This window comes from Gracilinanus agilis, chromosome 3 (assembly GCF_016433145.1).
Source record: "Gracilinanus agilis isolate LMUSP501 chromosome 3, AgileGrace, whole genome shotgun sequence".
Lineage (NCBI taxonomy): Eukaryota > Metazoa > Chordata > Mammalia > Didelphimorphia > Didelphidae > Gracilinanus > Gracilinanus agilis.
The window spans coordinates 122384898-122406808 of record NC_058132.1 but is presented as its reverse complement, the minus strand read 5'-3'; the positions used below and the strand labels follow the sequence as shown (position 1 = coordinate 122406808).

Below are 21911 nucleotides of genomic sequence, written 5' to 3'. Positions count from 1 at the left end.
CTTCTTCTTCTTCTTCTTCTTCTTCTTCTTCTTCTTCTTCTTCTTCTTCTACTTCTTCTTCTTCTCCTTCTTCTTCTTCTTCTTCTTCCTTCTTCTTCCTTCTTCTAATTCCCTTACATTCCATGTTAGAATCAATACTGTGTTTGGTTCTAAGGCAAAAGATTGGTAAGGGCTAGACAATTGGTGTTAAGTGACTTGCCCAGGGTCACATAGCTTGGAAGTGTCTGAGGTCAGATTTGAACCTAGGACTTTCCATATCTAGGCCTGGCTCTCAATCCACTGAAGGAAAGTATACTTCTAGTGAGGTGTCTCCTCTTTTGTCAGACACTGTATCCAATTTTTAGGTAACTATTTTGTTATTGTATTTTTCCCAATTACATGTAGAAACAATTTTCAACATTTGTTTTCTGACATTTTGTGATCCAAATTCTCTTCCCTCCCTCCCTAGGTGAAAAGCCATCAGATATAGGTCATACATGTGCTTTCATGCAATATATATTTCCATATTCATCATGCTGTGAAAGAAGACATATATGGGCCATACAAGAAAAAAACTCAAGAAGGAAATAAATTAAAATGGGATCCTTCGATCTACATTCAGACTCATCATTTCCCTTCTATCCAATTTTTGATATTGGAAAAAGCAATTGGTGTACCTTTGCTCCTCACAGAGTTTGAGTGGATACAGCTAGGCATACTAATAGCTGTGGAAAGGAGGAAGGAATATGGCAATACATATGGAGGATGGATGGGGAAATTGGCAAAAACTTTACCTTCCACCCCAAATTTTAATTCATGGTCCTCTTCTTTCTTCTTTAAATTCAAGTGTGTCCCCCTTAAAGAAATCTCCATGTAGAACAATTCAATCTTACAAAACAGATATATTGCAAGGTGATTTTTTTACATGACAAAAATATTCTTCCCTTGTTGGAAGTATTGACTTGTGGGGTTGAGGGAAAAGAGAGGGAAGGGGGAAGTGTTTGAAATATCAGGCACTATGTTGTAGTGGATAAAGAAGGCGAGAGCTGGTGTGAGGAAGACTTGATTCATATTCTACTTTAACCATTTACTGGCTTTGTGATCCTAGTCAAGTCACTTAATTTTTTTAGACTTGAGTTTTCTTATTTGTGAAGTGAGGTGGCTCAATGGATAGAGAGCCAGGCCTGGAAGCAGGAGGTCCTGGGTTCAAATCTGACCTCAGATACTTCCTAGGTATATGACCCTGGGCAAGTCACTTAATCCTAGGTGCCTAGTTCTTTCTCCTCTTCTGCCTTGAAACTGATAGTATTAATTCTAAGGCAGAAGGTAGGGGTTTAAACTTTTTTTTAAATAAATGTAGTTGAACCAATGACCTCTAAGTCTTCTAGCTCTAACTCTCAAGTCCTATGATAAGCATCTAAAGCTTATTAAAATACTGTAGAGATTGATTTGTTCTTGTTCAGTCATGTCTGAATTTTCATGACCCCCTTTGGTGTTTTCTTGGCAAAGATACTGAAATGGTTTGCCATTTCCTTCTCTGGCTCCTTTTACAGATGAAGAAACTAAGGCAAACAAAATGAAGTGACTTGTCCAGGGTCAGACAGTTAGTCAATGTCTGAGGCTAGATTTGACCTCAGAAAAATAAGTTTTCTTGACTCCAGGCCCAGCACTCTATCCACTGCACCACCTAGTTACCCCAAGAATTTGATTTACCAAAATTATATTTATACACATTTAGGAATTCTTATGAAAAGTAAGGCACATCTGCCCAATTCTCATGGCCTCTGCCTAAGTAGCCTTTGTTTTTTCCCCAATAAGGGGATAATGATTCACAAGTTAGACTGGCAAAGAAAAAACTTCTCTCCAAAGTCCCAGTGCTTCTTCTTGTCTCCTTTCTACTATTTGCTCTCTTTCTCCCCAAACTGTCATTCAGTTTTGTTTTTAAAACCCTTACCTTCTGTCTTGGAGTCAATATTGTGTATTGGCTCCAAGGTAGAAGAGTGGTAAGGGTAGGCAATGGGGGTCAAGTGACTTGCCCAGGGTCACACAGCTAGGAAGTGGCTGAGGCCAGACTTGAACCTAGGACCTCCCGTCTCTAGGCCTGGCTCTCAATCCCTTGAGCTACCCAGCTGCCCCCTATAATTTGGTTTTTAAAGGAGCAAATGTTTGTTCTTTCTCCATTTTCTAAACATATATGTGTATACCCACCTTACCCTCCTCTGCATGGTTTGGACTTCCTGTTTTAACCAGGCCTATGCCGTCATTTCCAAGAGGAATCTAATCAACACAGAATGTCTCTTCCTACCCTTCTCTCATTATAATTTGGTTTCAAATTTAGTTTATTCAAATTCTCAATGGAAACAAAACTACTGATGGGCTGCAAGATTTGTTGTGAAGCAGTGGTGCAGTATTGCTATTAAACAAATAAACTAACTGGAAACAAGAAGATATAATTAGTTCCCCAAAGTGGATGTCATTCTACTTTCCCTAAAAGAGACCATTAAGTTGTCTTTAAATGGGGTTTTTATGCCTCATTATACATCCTTTTCTCTTCTTCTTGGTTTCTTTTCTAGTATGGATTTATCAACACCTGCCTGCAATCTCTTGTGATTGAGAAATTTGGTGAAGAGACTTGGGAGAAACTGAAGTAAGTATTTTAATAGAAAAAGGGGAGAAGGCAGTGGAGAGGCAGCTCTTTTCAAGGGTGATCTAGTGTTTGTGTGTGTGTGTATGTGTTTGTAGTTGTTTACCAAACCTGTGGAGGTAACAAGCTCTAGGGAATAATGGTACCTTATATTTTTTTTTAATTTTTTTTTTATTTTATTTTTTATTTTTTTTTACTTTGAACCCTTAACTTCTGTGTATTGATTTATAGGTGGAAGAGTGGTAAGGGTAGGCAATGGGGGTCAAGTGACTTGCCCAGGGTCACACAGCTGGGAAGTGTCTGAGGCCGGATTTGAACCTAGGACCTCCCGTCTCTAGGCCTGGCTCTCAATCCACTGAGCTACCCAGCTGCCCCCACCTTATATTTTTATAACCTTTCGGGTTGCTAAGTGTTTTAGGTAAGTGATCTTTGCTCCTCAAAAGCATCCTCAGAGATTAGTGGTACAGATGTCATTGTCAATGTCAAGAAAACCCCAAATGAATTATGCTCAAAGGGCTTTAAAAGACTGTCTTCCTTTTGATCCAGCCATACCACTGCTGGGTTTATATCCCAAAGAGATTATAAGGAAAAAGACTTGTACAAAAATATTTATAGCTGCACTCTTTGTAGTGGCAAAAAACTGGAAAACGAGGGTACGTCCTTCAATTGGGGACTGGCTGAACAAATTGTGGTATCGGATGGCGATGGAATACTATTGTGCTCAAAGGCATGATGAACTGGAGGAATTCCATGTGAACTGGAAAGACGTCCAGGAATTGATGCAGAGCAAAAGGAGCAGATCCAGGAGAACATTGTACACAGAGGCTGATACACTGTGGTAAAATAGAATGTAATGGACTTCTCCACTAGCAGCAATGCAATGACCCAGGGCAATTCCACATTCAGAGGAAGAACTATGGCAGTAGAAACATAGAAGAAAAACAACTGCTTGAACAGATGGGTTGATGTGGACTTGATTTGGGATGTAGACTCCAAACAACCACCCCAGTGCAACTATCAGCAATATGGAAACAGGTCCTGATCAATGACACATATAAAAACCAGTGGAAATGCATATCGGCTACAGAGGGTGGAGGAGTTGGGTAGGTGGAGGGAAGAGTAAGAACATGAATCATGGAACCATGGAAAAATTTTCTATAAATAAAAATTAAAAAAAAAGAAAGAAAACCCCAAATGGAGTCACAAAGAGTTAGATACAACTTAAAAACAACTACCTTTACTGTCTCATTAGAAGTTGTACTCTTTTGCATATTCTACTTTCTTTTTTTAAAAACTCTTACCTTCCATTTTATTTATTTTTTCCAGTTGAACAAATATTTATTGTATTATTAAGTTTATTTATTCAGTTAATTAGCTTAGATTAATTAGCTTAAATTAATTAGTTAAATTAATTAATCAAGTTAATTAATTTAGAATATTTTCCCATGATTACATGAATCGTGTCCTTTCCCTCCCCTCCTCTAACCCTCCTCCCATAGCCAAAGAGCAATTTCACTGGGTTTTACATGTGTCATTGATCAAGTTATTTCCATATTATTAATGTGTATACTACTCTGTGTTTGCCTTATTTACTTATAGTTTCCTTCTTTATATTCAAGTCATTCACCCATTCTAAATGTATCTGTGAAATGTTGATCTAAACCTAATCTCTCCCATATTGTTTTCTAATTTTCCCAACAGATTTGTCAAATAGTGGATTTTTGTCCCAAAAGCTGGGCTCTTTGGGTTTATCATAGATTGTCTTGCTGAGGTCATTTACCCCAAGTCTATTCCACTGATCCTCCCTTCTGTCTCTTAGCCAGTACGATATTGTTTCAATGACCGCTGCTTTATAGTATAGTTTAAGATCTTACCTTCCATTTTAGAATGGATACTAAGTATTGATACTAAGGCAAAAGTACTGTAAGGGCTAGGCAATTGGGGTTAAATGACTTGCCCAGGGTCACCCTGCTAGAAAATATTTGAGACCAAATCTGAACCCAGATTTTCCCAAGTCCAGATCTGGCTCTCTATCCACTTAATGACCTAGTTGCCTCACAAATGCTACTTTCTAGCTACACCATCATTTTGGTTGATTCTCACATAGGGGATCCCATCTTTCATCCCTATGTCTTTGCCCCAACTGCCTTCCATTCCTATAAGACATTTCCTCCTTACATCTACTTCGCAGGGGTCTTTATTTCCTCCATGACAACTCTAGAGCCTTTCCTAATAGCCCCAATTGCTTAATCTTTTCTCCCTCAAATACTTTATCTTTTTTTTTTTTTTTGACATTCTCTCCACACTTAAATGTGTACTTGTTGTCAACTCCCATTAGAAGGAAAGCTTCTTAAGGGCAAGAACTGCTTGATTTTTTGTCTTTGTATCTTTAGCTCCTGATGCAATGCCTGGCACAATTGTAGACACTTAATAAATATTTGGTGATTTGGCCCATCCCAGCAAAGACACCAAGTAAAGCAGTTCTCGGCTCCACTCTGTACAAGTTCATTGAGATTATTCAAGGATACTTTCCTTATGGGGCAGCTTGGTGGCTCAGTGGCTTGAAAGCCAGGCCTGGAGTTGATCCTGAGCAAGTCACTTAACCCCCATTGCCTAGCCCTTACCATTCTTCTGCCTTGGAACCAGTACACAGCATTGATTCTAAATCAGAAGGTAAAGGTTTGTTTTTGATTTTTTAAAGAATATTTTGCTTAAGATTTCCTTTTTAGTAGATGGTGTAGACCCTTTGCTACTAGTTTGAAACCACGTTGAAAGGGAAGAGAGACACCAAAAAGGGATTCCTCGTAGCATTTTCAGCAGTGAGGACAAACAGGATATGCTGGAAGCTACAAGAACCTTAAAAGCTTGTAAGTAAAGGAGATTTCAATAAAGCTTAGAAGAGGAACAATAAAACTTAGAGAAATACATATATTGACTGAACTCAACTGGGTGATAGCTTGTATCTAGTTCTCCCACTTTTTTACCTTGGTGATCTTAATGTGCCAAAGCCCTTCAGAACTGAGACTCAAGAGGAATATTAAATCAGAGGACATTAGAAACCTGCAAAATTTCAATGGAATTGCATCTCTAAGCCACAAACAAAACCAGATTTAAAGGTCAATCAGCTATTAAATTTGCATTTTATTAGATCCATGCTTTGGAAAAAAACCCAGATATTCCAAAATATGAAACACAATGAGGGCATTATTTGCATTACAAAAGTATTCCTTTCAGTGGTTCATTTAAATAAAAAGCTTTGCATTGTATTGAAAAAGAGCTTTGAACTTGAACTCAAAATTAATATACACATGATTTTTAAGGGCATATCTTTTGAGTACTATGAGGCACATTCATATACTTTAGACTTTCAGTTTTATTTTGTATAAAACAAACAATCAGATAGCATCACCTCTTAACCCTCCATTATTCTCCATATTACTCCCACATCTGCTATATTTGTAGGTTACTAATTGTTCTCCTGAAATTCAATTACATTCTATTATTTCTTCTTTCTCTTTTTTATCCCGAAGCAGAAAGAAAAACAAATAAAAAATATTTCCAAAAACAGGGAATATATGTAAAACCAACCATCTTTTATGTACATATTGTTTTTTAAAGAACATAGTAAATACATGTCCATCTGAACTTCCTTCCATTCTAAAATGGATTCAGTAACCTTTTTTTCTTTCTTTTCTTCTTTATTTTTTTTGGGGGGGAACCTTAGTGCTAGCTTTCTTCTATCCCCAAATTAAACATGGAAAAACAAAGTAACACAAAGTGTTTTATCTCTCTGCAAAACTGCAAGTCTATTGAGGGCATGAATTGCATCATTTTTCATCTTTGTATCCCTGACATTGACTATGCAATGCACCATGCATAGTAGTTGTAATTCAGTCATTTCAGTTGAATCCAGCTCTTCATGAACCCATTTGGGGTTTGGTTAGCAAAGGTAATGGAATGGATTGCCATTTCCTTCTCTATTTAATTTTTATTTAATTATTTATTTTAAACTCTTGTCTTCTTCTTGGAATCAATATTGCAGAAGATTGGTAAGGGCTAGGCAATGGGAACTAAGTGACTTGCCCAGGGTCACACAGCTAAGGAAGTATCTGAGGCCAAATATGAACCCCAGACCTCCCGTCTCTAGGCCTGGCTCTCAATCCACTGAGTCACCCTAGCTGCTCCATCCTTCTCCATTTTACAGATGAGGAAACTGAGTCAAGGGTGGTCAAGTAAGTTTCTGAGGGTCAAAGAGCTAATAAGGGTCTGAGGTCAGATTTCAACTCAGATCTTCCTGGCTCCAGACCCAGCACTATATCCACTGTGCTGCCCTCTATCAACCTAGCTGCCTTGTGCATAGTAGGCATTTAATACATTTTTGTTGAATTGAGTTAAATTGAAGATAAAAGGCAACACAGTGTGGTGGGAAAACACCTCAACTCTCTGGTCATGTGATCCTAGGCAAACAGTTTGATCTCTCCATCTCATTTTCCTTATTTTTAAAAGAGACACATTTATCCTATCTCCTTTTCAGAGCTGATATGAGGAAAGCATTTTTTCATCTTTAAAGTGATACATAAAAGTTAGCTGTCATTATATGCTGGCTGGTACTGAAAGCCTTTGAAAATCCAAGATGGCCCAAAGATTTTGGTTGAGATGCCCTGGATTACACATCTCCACTTCCATCTACTAAAACCTTTTCTGTCTTCCAAAGTCCAATTCAGGTGCGAAGAATTCAGCTTTCCTTCCTCCTGGTCCAAAAATCTACGTCAAGCTAGGCTTCACCAATTAAGTAAAGACGCATTCTCAGGCCAGTATATACTACCTCCAGCAGAGTGGTACAATGGATAGAGTGCCAAGGCTAGAGTGAGGAAGACTTGAGCCTCAGATACTTCCTAGCTGTGTGACTCTGGGCAAGTCACTTAACCCTGTTGGCCTCAGTTTCCTCATTTGTAAAATGAGTTGGAGAAGAAAATGGTAAATCACTCTAGGATCTTTGCCCAGAAAATCCCAAATGGGATTACAAAGAGTCACACAGAACTAAAATGACTGAACAACAAAAGCAACAAATCCCCATCTCTAAACTGAAGATAACAACCTACCTCTCTCCCAAAGTTGTTGTGAAGATGAAATGAAATAATATTTGTAAAAATCCTTAGCACAGTGTCTGGCACAAAGTAGTCACTATATAAATATTTATTCCCTTCTTCAGACCAGTGCCTAACTATGGAGTTAGAGGACTTGAATTCAAATCCCACCTTTGACACAGCAACATGACATTAGTCAATTCAATTAACTTCGCTGGGTCTCAGCTTTTTCATCAGTAAAATGAGAGGATTAAGACTTAGCAAAGGAGACTGAGAAATACAGATATAATAGCAGGAAGGAAGGTAGGCAGGAAGAATGATGAGGCGTGTCACTCACCTCTAAACAGAGAGGTAATGAGTTTAATCTATAGTAAGAGGTATTTTCAAACATGGCTAAAGGGGAGATTTGTTTCACCAGACTATGGAAATATGAATATATGTATATTGGTGTTTTTGTTTTGAACATTTGCTTAGGGAGAAGGGGGTTAGTGGAAAGGATAGATTAGGGAAAAATATTTGTTTTTAGAAAAAAGAAAAGAATAAATTAAAAAAAACGAAGCGAGCCTCAATGGCCTCTGAGGCCTCTTCTGGATCTAGTTCGATGATCATTTGCTTTCTTACTTTGTTCTAGTTGTTGTTTCTCTGTATTTTCATGTCTCTCCTCTTTTCCACTACTTTGCAATCACTGCCTGCCCTGGGAAATGTTGATTATGTCCTGGCTGAGCATCTCTCTTCACAGAAGCAATCTGAGTGATTGTATACACGAGGGGGAGATGTCTCAATGAGAAGTATTCTATCCAAGAACATTGCAGTCAATAAACGAGAACAGAAAATCTTCATGCAATCAGTCATAAGAGTGTGGGTATGTTTGGCATCCCAGCAACTTAAGATGGATAAACAAGCCCAAGTAAATATTTGAGGCAAAGGTCAGCATACAGAAAAGAGAGGGTTGCCGTACTCCAACAGAAATGAATGAGAGGCCCACAAATGGGGCCAAGGATGGCTACAAATGGCCATGGTTTGTTTGTGTTCTACTTTCAGCAGCACCCGAGGCAAAGCATTCTAGACAGCAGCCCTGAGACCAAAGTTTGACTGGCCAAGTTTTCATTAGGAACTTTTCCTGCAGTGTTTCCATTCTGCTGATAAAGAAGCAGACGGCTAACTTAAGAAGGCCAACTTCTCTTTTGAGTAGCTGGTAGAGAAAATAGTGTGACAAAGCAGTACTGAGTTTCAGATCTAATACAGCAGAGTTTCTGCCCAATCTTACGGGTGAAAGACCAGGTTTGAAGTCAGAGTCCCTTGGTTCATATCCCAGCTCTGACAAATTGGCTGAATTTGGCAAAATTCCTTAATTTCTCTAAGCCTCAGTTTCCTTTTCTGCAAAAGTTGACCTGGAAGACCTTGAAGATCCAATCTATTTCTAAATCTATGATCTACCAGCATAGATTACCCTCACTACCCCATCCAGCTTTTCCCTAGAGTTTCAGCCTCCCTGAATATAGTTTTGTCAATAATTGCAAAGCAATGATAGGGAAAAGGGTAAGGTCATGAAAAGACAGAGAAGGAGTAACTAGAATAAAGTAATAAAGCAGAAGATCATAGAACATATATCTTTTTTATTTTAATTTTGATTATTTTCCAATAGTTACATGTTTCATGTTTTTTCCCTCTCCCTCAACCCCCCCCCATACCTGACGCACAATTTTACTGTGTTTTACATGTATCCTTAATTAAGACCTAATTCCATATTATTGATAGTTGGACTAGAGTTATTGTTTAATTTCTACATCCCCAATAATATTCCCATCAGGCCATGTGATCAAGCATTGTTTTTCTTCTTTGTTTCTACTCCCACAGTTCTTCCTCTGAGGATGGCTAGTTTTCTTTCTCATAAGTCCCTCAGCTTTGCTCTGGATCCTTGCATTGAAGTCTGTTATGTTTGATTGTACCACAGTGTATAAGTCTCTGTGTACAATGTAGAACATAGATCTTAAGGGACCTCAGAGGTTATTGAAGCCAACTCCCTCTCTATTTTTTAAATTTAAATTTATTTATTTATTACATTAAAATACCCAGTTAACTCCCTCTCCCTTCCTCTTTCCCTGTATTAGAGAAGGCATTATTTGACAAAAAGAGCATATATACATATGTATAACCATGTCTTATTTATTTCTACCCATCAGTTCTTTCTTTGAAGGTAGACATATATAGGTCACTCTTCAAACAATATTCCTGTTGCTCTTTATAATATTGTCTTGGTTCTGTTCATTTCACCCTTCATATCTTCATGTAGGTCTTTCTATATTTTAAAAAATTAACCTGCTCATCACTTCTTACAATCATATGCTACAATCTATTTAGTCATTCCCAAAATGATAAGCATCCTTTCAATTTCTCCTCGATGTTTTTTGTTTATTATTTATATTTTTCCAAAACCAAGCATTTTCATTAATCTGCTCTTCTACTAAACCCCTATACCATTGCTCTTGTTTTTCAATGGTTTCTGACTCTTAGTGACCCCATTTGGGATTTTCTTAGCAAAGATACGGGAATGGTTTGCTATTTCCTTCTTCAGCTCATTTTATGGATGAGGAATTGAGATAACCGAAGTGTCTGAGGCTGGATTTGAACTCAGAAAGATGAGTCTTCTTGACTCCAGGTCCAGCACTCTATCTACTGTATCATCTAGGTGCCCATACCATCATTTGTGAAACTATTACCCAATTGTTGGTCATGTATTTTTCCAGGGACTTTTGTTTTTATTGTATTTATGATGCTGCTGTGATTTTTTTTATCAAGAGTCTTTTCCTGCTGTCAGAAAATTCCTTGGGGTATATGTAGTCAAAGTAGTAGAATCATTGGATCAAAGTATATGAACAGTTTAGCACTTTCTCCAAACATCCATCTCTTTAACACCAATAAAATCCAAGTAATTCCATATGGCTGTGCCATGAAAATCTATGATCTCAAAAGGGACCCTTTTGATAATCAAAAGATGGTGATGACATGAAACAGAAATATCCATTGTGAGTGAAAGTAGTTTTTTTGTTTGTTTGTTTGTTTGTTTGTTTGTTTGTTTGTTTGTTTTTGTAAGCAGTTTGGACAGAACCAATCAGAGCTGAAGATATATTAAGTAACCCAGAGGCATAATATCTCTGGGCACTTCACTATAAGAGCAATACTTTTTTCCAAGAAAAGGAAAGCAGACACCTATGATGGAGGAAGATATTATCACTGATTACTTATGTACAAGTGGTATAAAAGGCATTATCAAGCATATGTATGACCAAAAAAGGAAGTGAAGCAATCGTAGTGAGTGAAACAATTAAAGATAGCCAGCCTGAGGTTTGCATTGGTATCCACAAAATATTGAAAGAACCAGAAGAAGGTCTTCTACTTATTCAATGGATAATCTTCAGAGCAATGATTCCCAAAGTGGGCGCTACCACCCCCTGGTGCGTGCTACAGCAATCTAGGGAAACGATGATGACCAGAAGTGCATTTATCTTTCCTATTAATTGCTATTAAAATTTAAAAAAAATTAATTTCCAGAGGGCTAAGTAATATTTTTTCTGGGAAGGGGGTGGTAGGCCAAAAAAGTTTGGGAACCACTGCTTTAGAGGATATATAGAAAGGCATGTGTGAGAATCACATAGGATAAAAGTTAGAGAGGGACAACCATAATGGACCCGGGATGAAAAAGAATATCCACCACCATAGAAGAAACAGATGGAGTGCAAATGCAGATTGAAACATACCATTCTTCACTTTGTTTCCTCCATTTATTTTTCTCTTGTATAAGTAATATGTCTTCTTTCACAATATGATGAAGAGGGAAATGTGTTATATGATAATATGTGTACAGCCTCTATCATGTTACTTGCCTTTTTAGGGAAGGGAAAGGGGTAAGAGGGAGGGGAAAGAAAAAAGAATAAAATATAGAATTCTGGATATAATTTAATGTGAGAATTTGTTTATCTTGGATAAAAAACATATTTATTATAATTTATTACATATTTATAACAAATCATATGCATTATATTATATATTATGTTGTTATATTGAAAATAAAGTAAACGATGACAACAAATTATAGAGAGATTGCTATCTGCATCAGTGAAAAGATTATTTAGAATGAAGCCATGGATCCATCACAAAAGTATTAAAGTTTGCAATGGATATTGGATTAGAACTGAAAAAACCTGAGAAGTCATCTGGTCCAACCATGTCATTTTACATATGAGGAAACTGAGACCCAGCATTGCCCAAAGTCACACAGCTAGTAAATAACAGAACTGGGTCATCATCCTCTGCCTCCAAAGTCAGCACTCATTCCATAGAACCATTTTATCAATTCCCAGGGACTATGGAATCCTGATTTCTAACTCTAACAAGAAACATTCTCAATAGTTTCAACAGCAGCATCCTTCACCATGAAATCCTTAGAGTACCCTGATTCACTACATAAAAACAAGTATATTACCAAAAGGAAAGCTTATTCACACCAGTTCACACTTCTAAATAATTATTCTCAGCCTCTCCATTTCCTCATCTCTAAAATGGGCATAGCAATGGCATCTACATTCCAAGGTTGTTGTGAGAAAATATATGGAAAATTCTTTGTAAAACTTAATGTGCTATATAAATGTTGTTACTGTTATTACTAGCTTGTGATTCTAAACAAGTCCATTAACCTCTATGCATTTTAACTAACTCTTTTAAGTTGCTTACACGTATAAGCTTACATATGTAAACAACTTATAGATAGATAGAGATAGAATATATATGAAATATATGTACATATAAATATACACTTTTTAATAATATTTGCTCAATGAAGGATAGCCAAGTGGTACAGTAGATAGAATAATGGGCCTGGAGTCAGGAAGACTCATCTTCATGAGTTCAAATCTGACCTTAGACACTTACTAGCTGCATGATCCTGGGCAAGTCACTTCACCCTGTTTGCCTCAGTTCCTCATCTGTAAAATGATCTGGAGAAGGAAATATCAAACCATACTAGTATTTTTGCTGAGAAGCCCAATGGTGTCACAAAGAATCAGAAATCATTGAAAAACAACAAGAACAACAGCAATGGGAAAGGGAGTTAGTAGAAGGCCAAATTAATGAAAAATACTTGTTTTTGGAAAAATATAAATAATAAACCAAAAAATAATTGCAAGGGGAAAATGAAAGGAAGCTCATTAATTGGGGAATGGCTAAACAAGTTGTAGCATATGATTTTTATGGAATAGTACTTCTGTGTAAGAAATGATGGATAGGTTAACTTTTTAAAAATATGGATAGACCTACATGATGATATGAAGGCAAGTAAGTCCTTTACATATCAGAATCACTATCCTAGAAGCAGCCTCCCAGCAATGAAGAGATGTCTTCCAAGGTGGTCTACAAGCACAAGTCTCTCTATTACATGAATATCACACTGCCAAAATTATAGGACACATCCCCTCCTTTCTGTTAATTGGTTTTAAAATTATTTTTAGAGGTCAGTGAGAAGTGAGTAAAATAAAGGAATTTGTTCAGATACTTGTTGGAAAGTATTGTGTCAAAATAAAATGTATCAATTTTTTTTTAAAAAATTAAAGAGGAAGACTTTTGTAGAAACAAGTAGATTACTAAAGCACTGCACATTTCCCCAAAATATAATCCATTTCATCTTTTCCCAATCTATTTTGGGATCATTTGTATGTATATACATGTATCTCCTACAATATTCACAATCAATAAGAGACTGAGTGAAAAGACCACCTGTCCAACTACACTCTATAATCTTGATCATATGTATTTTCTATCCATTTTGTTTTTCTAGTGTGGATTATTAGGCTAATCTCTTTTCAAATAAATGTAAATTTCATTGAGAAGAGTATGTCATGCTCCAGGGCACTATACAATCAATACAATGTCATTTGCAAACAGAAACACTTGGAGGATGTCAACATGATAGAAAATTATCCTTTTCTTGAGATCTGAATAGTGTGTTTTCCATGACATAGGTCAACACTTTGAGGTGAATATATATGTCTCTGTTTTGTGCCTCATGATGTTGCTTCTCAACAGATGATGTTAACAAAAACCAAAAACAAAGAAAGATCCATGGTTATTGTGGAATATTACATGATTTTTAACAAGTTCGTGAAACCCATGCCTGGTGAAGGAGAATTCTTAAGGCAACATTTTATTTTTAAAGACAGGCTCTATATTTTCTCTTTCCCATTGTTTGGGAATCTGGCCAGCCTAAAGAGGTCTCACAAAGAAGATCACTAGCAGATCTTTTATAACTTCACACAATTCTTTGAGTAATGTTAGAATGTGTCATTATGGATTGCCAATGGGGACATGTCCAATTTACTTCAATAATTTTAAACTTGATTTCATCTTTGGTGCATCAACAGTCATAAATAGCCTTCAAAAAGATAGAGGGAGAATAAGAAACTTTTCTTTTCATCTGATGAATATAATTGTCTCTTTTTTATTTCTCTTCTCCTGATTTTATTTTTATTTTTTTAGATTAAAATTTTCATTTAATTAATTAATTTAGAATATTTTTCCATGGTTACATGATTCATGTTCTTTCTCTCCCTCTCCCCACCCCCTCCCATATCCAGCTTGTAATTCCACTGGGCTTTACATGTGTCATTGATCAAGACCTATTTCCATATTATTAATATTTGTATTAGGGTGATCATTTAGAGTCTATATCCCCAATCATATCCCCATCAACTCATGTGATCAAGCAGTTGTTTGTCTTCTGTGTTTTGACTCCCACAGTTCTTTCTCTGGATGTGGCTAGTGTTCTTTCTCATAAGTCCCTCAGAATTATCCTGGATCGTTGCATTGCTGCTAGTAGAGAAGTCCATTACATTTGATTTTACCACAGTGTATCCATCTCTGTGTATGGTGTTCTTCTGTCTCTGCTCCTTTCACTCTGCATCAATTCCTGAAGGTTGTTCCAGTTTACATGGAATTTGTCCAGTTCATTATTTCTTTTAACACAATAGTATTCCATCACCAACAGATACCACAATTTGTTCAGCCATTCCCCAATTGAAGGACATCCCCTCATTTTCCGATGTTTTGCCACTACAAAGAGTGTGACTATAAATAATTTTGTACAAGTCTTTTTCCTTATGATCTCTTTGGGGTATAAACCCAGCAGTGTTATTGCTGGATGAAAGGGCAGACAGTCTTTTAAAGCCCTTTGAGCATAGTTCCAAATTTCCATCCAGAATGGTTGGATCAATTCACAACTCCACCAGCAGTGCATTAATGTCCCAATTTTGCCACATCCCCTCCAGCATTTATTACTTTCCTTTGCTTATCATGTTAGCTAATCTGCTAGGTGTGAGGTGATACCTCAGAGTTGTTTTGATTTGCATTTCTCTGATTATAAGAGAATTAGAACACTTTTTCATGTGCTTATGTTTTGATTTCTTATTTTGTGCTTATAGTTTTTATTTCTTTATTTGAAAATTGCCTATTCGTGACCCTTGACCATTTATCAATTGGTCTTCCCTGATTTTAGATCTGAACCTACACAATCTTTTTGTACCTATCTGACAGATGAGAAAATTACAGTTGAGAGATTAAGAGTTTTGCCCAGGTTCACACAACTCATTAGGGATACAACTGAGACTAGAACCCAGGTCATCACTCCCAAACCACAGAGTTCTTCTCCATTTTCCTGAAATGACTTTTCTTACTAGGGCCATTCTAAAGCTTCATTCTTTTGTACTGACTATTCTTTAGAAAGATGATTTTGTCACATGCACTTAGGTACATTCAACAAAGGGGAAGGGGTGTTTACTCTTCTTCTGTTGGCCATATCCTCTTCCTCTATACACAGTTCACATAGGCAGCATTCACAGAAGAGAAATGATCCATCTAGGTAACACTGATAGAGGTAACAAGATAGAGCACTAGATATGGAGTGAAGAAGGCCTAAGTTCAAATCTGCCCCAAGAACTTTACTAGCTCTATGACTCTGGACAAGTCACTTAACCTCTATCAGTCTCAGTTTGCTCATCTGTAAAATAGGAATAATAATAATAAATAATAATAATAAAACCTACCTCTCTAGGTGGTCATGAGAATTAAATGAAGTGATATTTGTTAACTACTTTGCAGATTTAAAGCAACGTGTAAAAGCTAGCTATAATGATTATCCAGCACGTTTTTTCTTTTTCAACACCCATGGTGAGATTTTCTGTATTTCAAAGGGTCAAAATTTCTCTGAATCTGAAGCTAAAGTGCATTTGAGCTCTATTATATATTAAAGGGTCAATCCAGGGTCCCAATTCAAGTGATTCTTTCTATTTCAGAGCATGTGCAGAAATCCAAGATGCCTTCATGACATATACTGTATATGATGACATTATCACAATCAAACTGATCCAAGAAGCCTGCAAACTTCTGGGTAAGTATGAAAAAGGAGTGTGTATGACTCAGAGCTATGCCCTAGAATTTTTCTCACTAGGCAAAAGTAGTTGCTCTTGGGTTAGGATTTAGGATATGGGGATGGCTGCATATACAAGATAGTCTAACTACTGGTATAGTCACACTAGGAGAGGGTATAGTCTGACCTAGGGAAAGACAAACCTGTAGGAGGGGCACCATGATGATGGTGTACTTTGGAGTAGAGTAAGCCATACTGGTCATACCATGTGGTGGTGTGAGATGAGGGAGGATCATGAGATCCAGGGAGGAATGACACTAAGTTGGATGTTGACTTGCTGAGGCAGAGCCCCATATGTTTCATTTTAGTTATGGTGCTAGAACATTCCTTTCAATTCTATTGATTAGGTTTAGTAGAACAGTACCATAACGAAGGCTAACATCACTACCATATTTGTATCACCAGGGTCTTGAAAATCTTTGAGGTATACTCTATGTCTGATACTCCACTAGTCCAGTGGATCAAGGATTTAATTAATGTGGGCATTCTCTCTAATGATGTAGATCACACAGCTTATCCTGGCCAGGCCCTCCTAGACAGGCCTTGAGGATGTCCTCCCATAAGTTTGCCACTAGGGACCTTCCTCAAGAACTCTTGATATTATGAAGAGACCAGTGTATTACACAGGCTATCCATTGGCTCTTTATCTTTAAACCATATAATCATCCCATCCTCTTCTTGAGTTATATATTCTTTAGGACATTCCTTATGCCTCTTCTTCTGAAGGATTCCTTGTTGGAAATATTGAGATCTAATTACATCTACCATACACTTCTCTATTTCGTATTGTGTAGTCTTCAACTTTGATTTTTCAGATACTCTCAGATATATAACATAAATGGAAGACTATTGGAAGTTAAAAAAAAGATTTCCCTTTTAATTATTCAAAATGAATTTTAGTTGTGCTTTTTTTTACATCACAGCTAATTAGAATAGTAGGCAGAGTGCTGCACCTGGATTCAGGAAAACCTGAGTTCAAATCTAGCCCCAGAAACTTACTAGATGTGTAAACTTGACCTCTGTACCAAAGTAAACAATAGTGAAGGAATTCTTCATCTGGGAGCAAGATAAAACACTTCAGTTCAGCTAAGAAGAAAGAAATAACCTTACCAAGAAAAGTCTTCTCTGAACAGCCTCTTGGGTTGCAAACACTATCAGTCAAGGGACATGTTGGGAGGACAGTTTCCACTGTTGGGCTACTCTTTGCCAATCAGAAATCAAATCTCACTGTGCATACACAGCATCAAAAATGGCGTAATAGAGATATCTTTCTGGGAAGACTTCCCTGTCCTAGTGGGTGAAGGTGTTAGACTTAGTTGAGTATCTTGCCAAGCTTTCTTTAAGCTTGTTTTTCCATTCACTCCTTCTCTCTTCTTATAAGGTGAAACTGCTCATTAGTTTTCACTATACTTCTCCATAAGATTTTATAAATGACTCTATGTTATCAACTGTTGGTTGCCATATCTTTCCCTCTGGCAAAGAGATTGAGTGTTTGCTTGATGAGAAGGTTTCTGAGTTAGTTTGGTATTCTTGTTATGGAAATTGGTTGACATCAATCATTCTTATGATGTTATTGATATTTAATCATTGATGTTGATCATTTCCCTTTTTAAAATTGTCAATAACTTGTTTAAGTCAGGCTGTTTCTTTAATTGTACACTGTATCTTTTTATATAGTGAGGAAAGAAGTACTAAAATATATCTTCCATATACCTGGGACAGAATCTCCTAAAATTACATCTCATCAGTGGGAAAAGCAGACATATAAAGGGATCTTGAATGGAGGGACACAGACCTAGGAAACATATGTGACCAAGGCACATGTGTGGAGGGCACATACATAAGAAATACATAAAACCATGGTACAAATGTGGTGGAATCCATGTGATGGGTCATCCCTGTAGAGAAGAAACTCACATTTCCATTGTTCCTGGGCTATTAATGTCACTGATTCTGAAACTATGATTGTGCCCACAGGTGGGAGAAGGGGATCAGCTACTCAAAGAGACTTGGGTCACTATTATATACAAAAGTACTGCTGAGAGAGAAGAACTTTTTCTAGAAAATGGGCCATCTATCATTGTGTATGAATCTTGTTCTTTCTAACACACTAACTGTCTGGGCTTCTAATAGAGCATAAGAGCATAGTGAGAGAGCTGGAAGGTACTGCCTAGTTCAACCTCATTATTTTACAAATGCAGAAATTGAGGCCCAGACATGTTAAGTGACTTGACCAAGTTACAAAAGTCATAAGTGGTGGAGCAAGGAGATGTTCCGATGACTAGAAGAGTACCACTGTTCTGTACACAGTAGGCAATTTTTGTTACAGGGTTGGATGAGGAGAAAGAAGATGAGGAAGGTGGGTGAGGCAGCCCAGGATGGAATTGAAACAGGAATAAGGAAAGGAGGAGAGCTTCATTCAATGGAGGTGGCTCCAATGAAGAGGACTCCTATGGGAGGAGATATATTCTCTAATTGGATTTATGGATCCTAGAATGGCTTTAATCTATTGGGAGTTGGTGCATAGGAGGACAATTACTCTGAGTAAGTGCTGTACACTCCATGGACAACACCTTTCTTTAGGAGAAGAGAAATCATCTATCTCCTTGCCTCTTCATCCTATTGATAGATCATAGAGTATATAGCTAAGGTAAAAAATGACAAGTGGCAGTAAGGGGGTACAATGGATAGAGTGCTGGGCCTGGAGTAAGGAAGACTCATCTTTCTGAGTTCAAATTTAATCTTATACTTAGCTTGTGACCCAGGGCAAGTCACTTAATCCTATTTGCCTCAGTTTCCTCATCTGTAAAATCAGCTGGAGAAGGAAATGGCAAACTACTCTAAGTAGCTCTGCCAAGAAAACCACAAATGGGGTCAAGAAGATTAGACACAACTAAAAAATGACTGAAAAACCACTGGAAAAAAATTGCAAAGACTGGTGGAGGATGGGGGAGACCTAGGTTCAATAAATGACAAGAGGAGACAGGACAGTGGTAATTTCTAGAGATAAAATTCCTTCCTTATACTCTGATCTAAAATTGTTTCTCTATGATTTCCTTGTTTCACATTTGTTGTTACTGTTAGTCATTTTCAGTTTTGTCTAACTCTTCAGCATGGTTTGGAATAGTTTGCCATTTCCTTCTCTAGTTGATATTACAGATGAGGAAAGTGGGGCAAATGGACTCAAGTGACTTTCCCAGGGCCCCACAACTCTTAAGTATCTGAGGTCAGATTTTAACTCAGGAAGATGAGTCTTCCTGACTCCAGGCTCAGCATTCTATCCATTAGCTGCCCTATTCCACATTTATAACATCATTAAAGACATAATAAGGTGAGAAAGACCAAAGAAATGTAGACATTTCTACTAGCTTGGGCTTTAGAGAGAAATTCAGAGGAAAGCTCCACCTTTAATTATCTGTGTACTATTTCAGGGCCCTTTTTTTGAGCAAAATTCTGTAAAATTATAGACCTAGATCTAATCTCATAAATCATCTAGTTTATGTCCCCACATTTTAGAGATTAATAAATTGAGGATAAGACATGAAATAACTTACTGAAGATAAATGATAGATTCACGATATAAACCAGGTTAGAATATATGTACCATTCTTAAGTTTGGGGTACTTTTTGATGTTGTTGTTAAATTAAATTTTTCAGATCTCCCTGTGTTTAATTTGCATATCTCAACTTGGGTGCCAGCTGGGTTCCTGTGTTTCTAAGATCATTTTAAAGCACTCTTCCTATATGTAGCTCTCTCAGAATTTGAACCTCAGATTTCTGACACTAAGTGCTCTTTCTACTACATCATATTGCTTTCCTACAGTTTTTACTTTCTGAATTAGGATTATTTTTGTTTCTCTTTCAAAACAGTAATCTTTTCCTATGATTAGTTTTGCTTAATCTGGAGCACTTCTATTCCCCCTTCCACTTCCAAACCTTACATACCCTCTTTCTATTTGTAACCCTTAATCCTAATTTTTGAATTTTTCTTAATGTATTGATTTATTTTTCTTTTTCCCTTTTTTTAGACCCTTACCTTCCGACCTGGAGTCAATACTGTGTGTTGGCTCCAAGGCAGAAGAGTGGTAAGGGTAGGCAATGGGGGTCAAGTGACTTGCCCAAGGTCACACAGCTGGGAAGTGTCTGAGGCCAGATTTAAACCTAGGACCTCCCGTCTCTAGGCCTGGCTCTCAATCCACTGAGTTACCCAGCTGCTCCCTCTTTCTTCCTTTTTTTAAGTGATCTAATTCTTTACCTCTTTCCTCCTCCCATATTTTTGTGGGGTTTTCCTCCCCTCAGTTGCCATTAATTCAAAAAATTCTTTCTCTCTTACTCTGCAAATTTTTATTACTTTTTCTTTTTAGTACCTTTTTCTGAGAAGGATTTTATTATTCTCTTTATTCAATCTCTTCCCCTTATGTCTGCTGAAAACTTTTATAATTCATGATCTATATTCTTTAGTCTCTTTGTTTAAACCTACCAAAGTAACAAGTTTGAGTTATCTCTTCTAACAAATCTCTATCTTACTGCTGAGCAGATCTTGCCTCCTTCCTTCCTTCCCCACCGCCCCCCTCCGCCTTATTCATTCTCTGAAGTATATATTCACAAGGGAAATAATGAAGACAGAATCAGAGCCTCAATCACCATGATAGAAATATCCCTCTGTCCCAAATCATGTGGTTCAATTCAATTCTCTGCTCTTCACATAGTCATTTTCTCTCCCATTTGCCATGTAATTTCCTCTCTAGGTACATGCCTTTTCTTTTTTTTTTCTGGATGTCAACGAACCACAGAACTTATTTCCCTTTTCCTAAGGCAAGTTGTAGTTTGTGGAGGCCTAACACTCAGAGAGAAATGGCCTCCCTATGTAGGTTAAACTCATTGTAAGATCCCTATCTCATTTTATAGACTATTTCTCTGCTCCTATAAGAGTGCCCTTTACTAAGTACCCTTCCCCAAATTTAGTCAATCTCTCTCCTTCCTCCATTTTAGTCCCATTAATTGCCACTTCATTCATTTTCCTAAAACCCTTCTTGCTGGGAGACTAAAAGAATTGTCTCCTTTTCATGGTTTACCCACCGACTTGATACACATCATACATTGACTTCCACTTTGTACTTCCCCTTTTTCCTTTAATGTACCCTTTCATTCTCTAATTTAGTTCCACAAAATCCATTGATTCACTTGTAAAAAAATGGAGTAGAGGAGGGGGGGGGTGAGGCTTTAGTCCATTTTTTTTCAGACATGTTCCTCCATCATCATTTCTCCAATTTCTTAAAATTTGACTTTCATCTTTATTTCTTTGTATTTAGAAAGAAATATCTTAATGGTTCCTTTGCTCTTGTTGTTTTAATCCAATAGATGGTTTTCACTTTCTACCTTTCTTTTTTCTTTTAATAGTCTCTAGAGATGAGGTCATTTCTTTCATTAGTTGTGCTTTCCTTTGTTGTTGCTTATGTTTACCTTTTTTGTATTTCTGTTGCAAGGGTTGTTTGCAAGTTGAATAATCTACTCATATCTTTTTTTGGGGGGGGAAGGAATGCTTCAAATTTTTATCTTTGATTGGATATATATCTTTATTCCTTGATGATTTGACTCACTTGTGAAGGGCCTGTTATTTTGGATTCCATCTTGAGCTACTTTGTTTTTAGAATGTGTCATTGCATTCCATTCTGTAGTTTCTGTTGGGTGCATGATAGTCTTGCTTCATTTGAATTTCATATATATA

The 21911-nt window shown here is 37.1% G+C and overlaps 1 protein-coding gene across 1 annotated transcript in view; it reads left to right on the top strand.

Annotated features, from left to right (window-relative positions):
- Nucleotides 1-21911, top strand: part of LOC123241248 (guanylate cyclase soluble subunit beta-2-like) — a 117860-nt gene that overhangs the window by 24277 nt on the left and 71672 nt on the right. The window contains exons 2-3 of the mRNA XM_044668946.1: nucleotides 2553-2626; nucleotides 16050-16144. Coding sequence (XP_044524881.1) covers nucleotides 2553-2626; nucleotides 16050-16144 — 169 coding nt within the window. The remainder of the gene's footprint in view (nucleotides 1-2552; nucleotides 2627-16049; nucleotides 16145-21911) is intronic.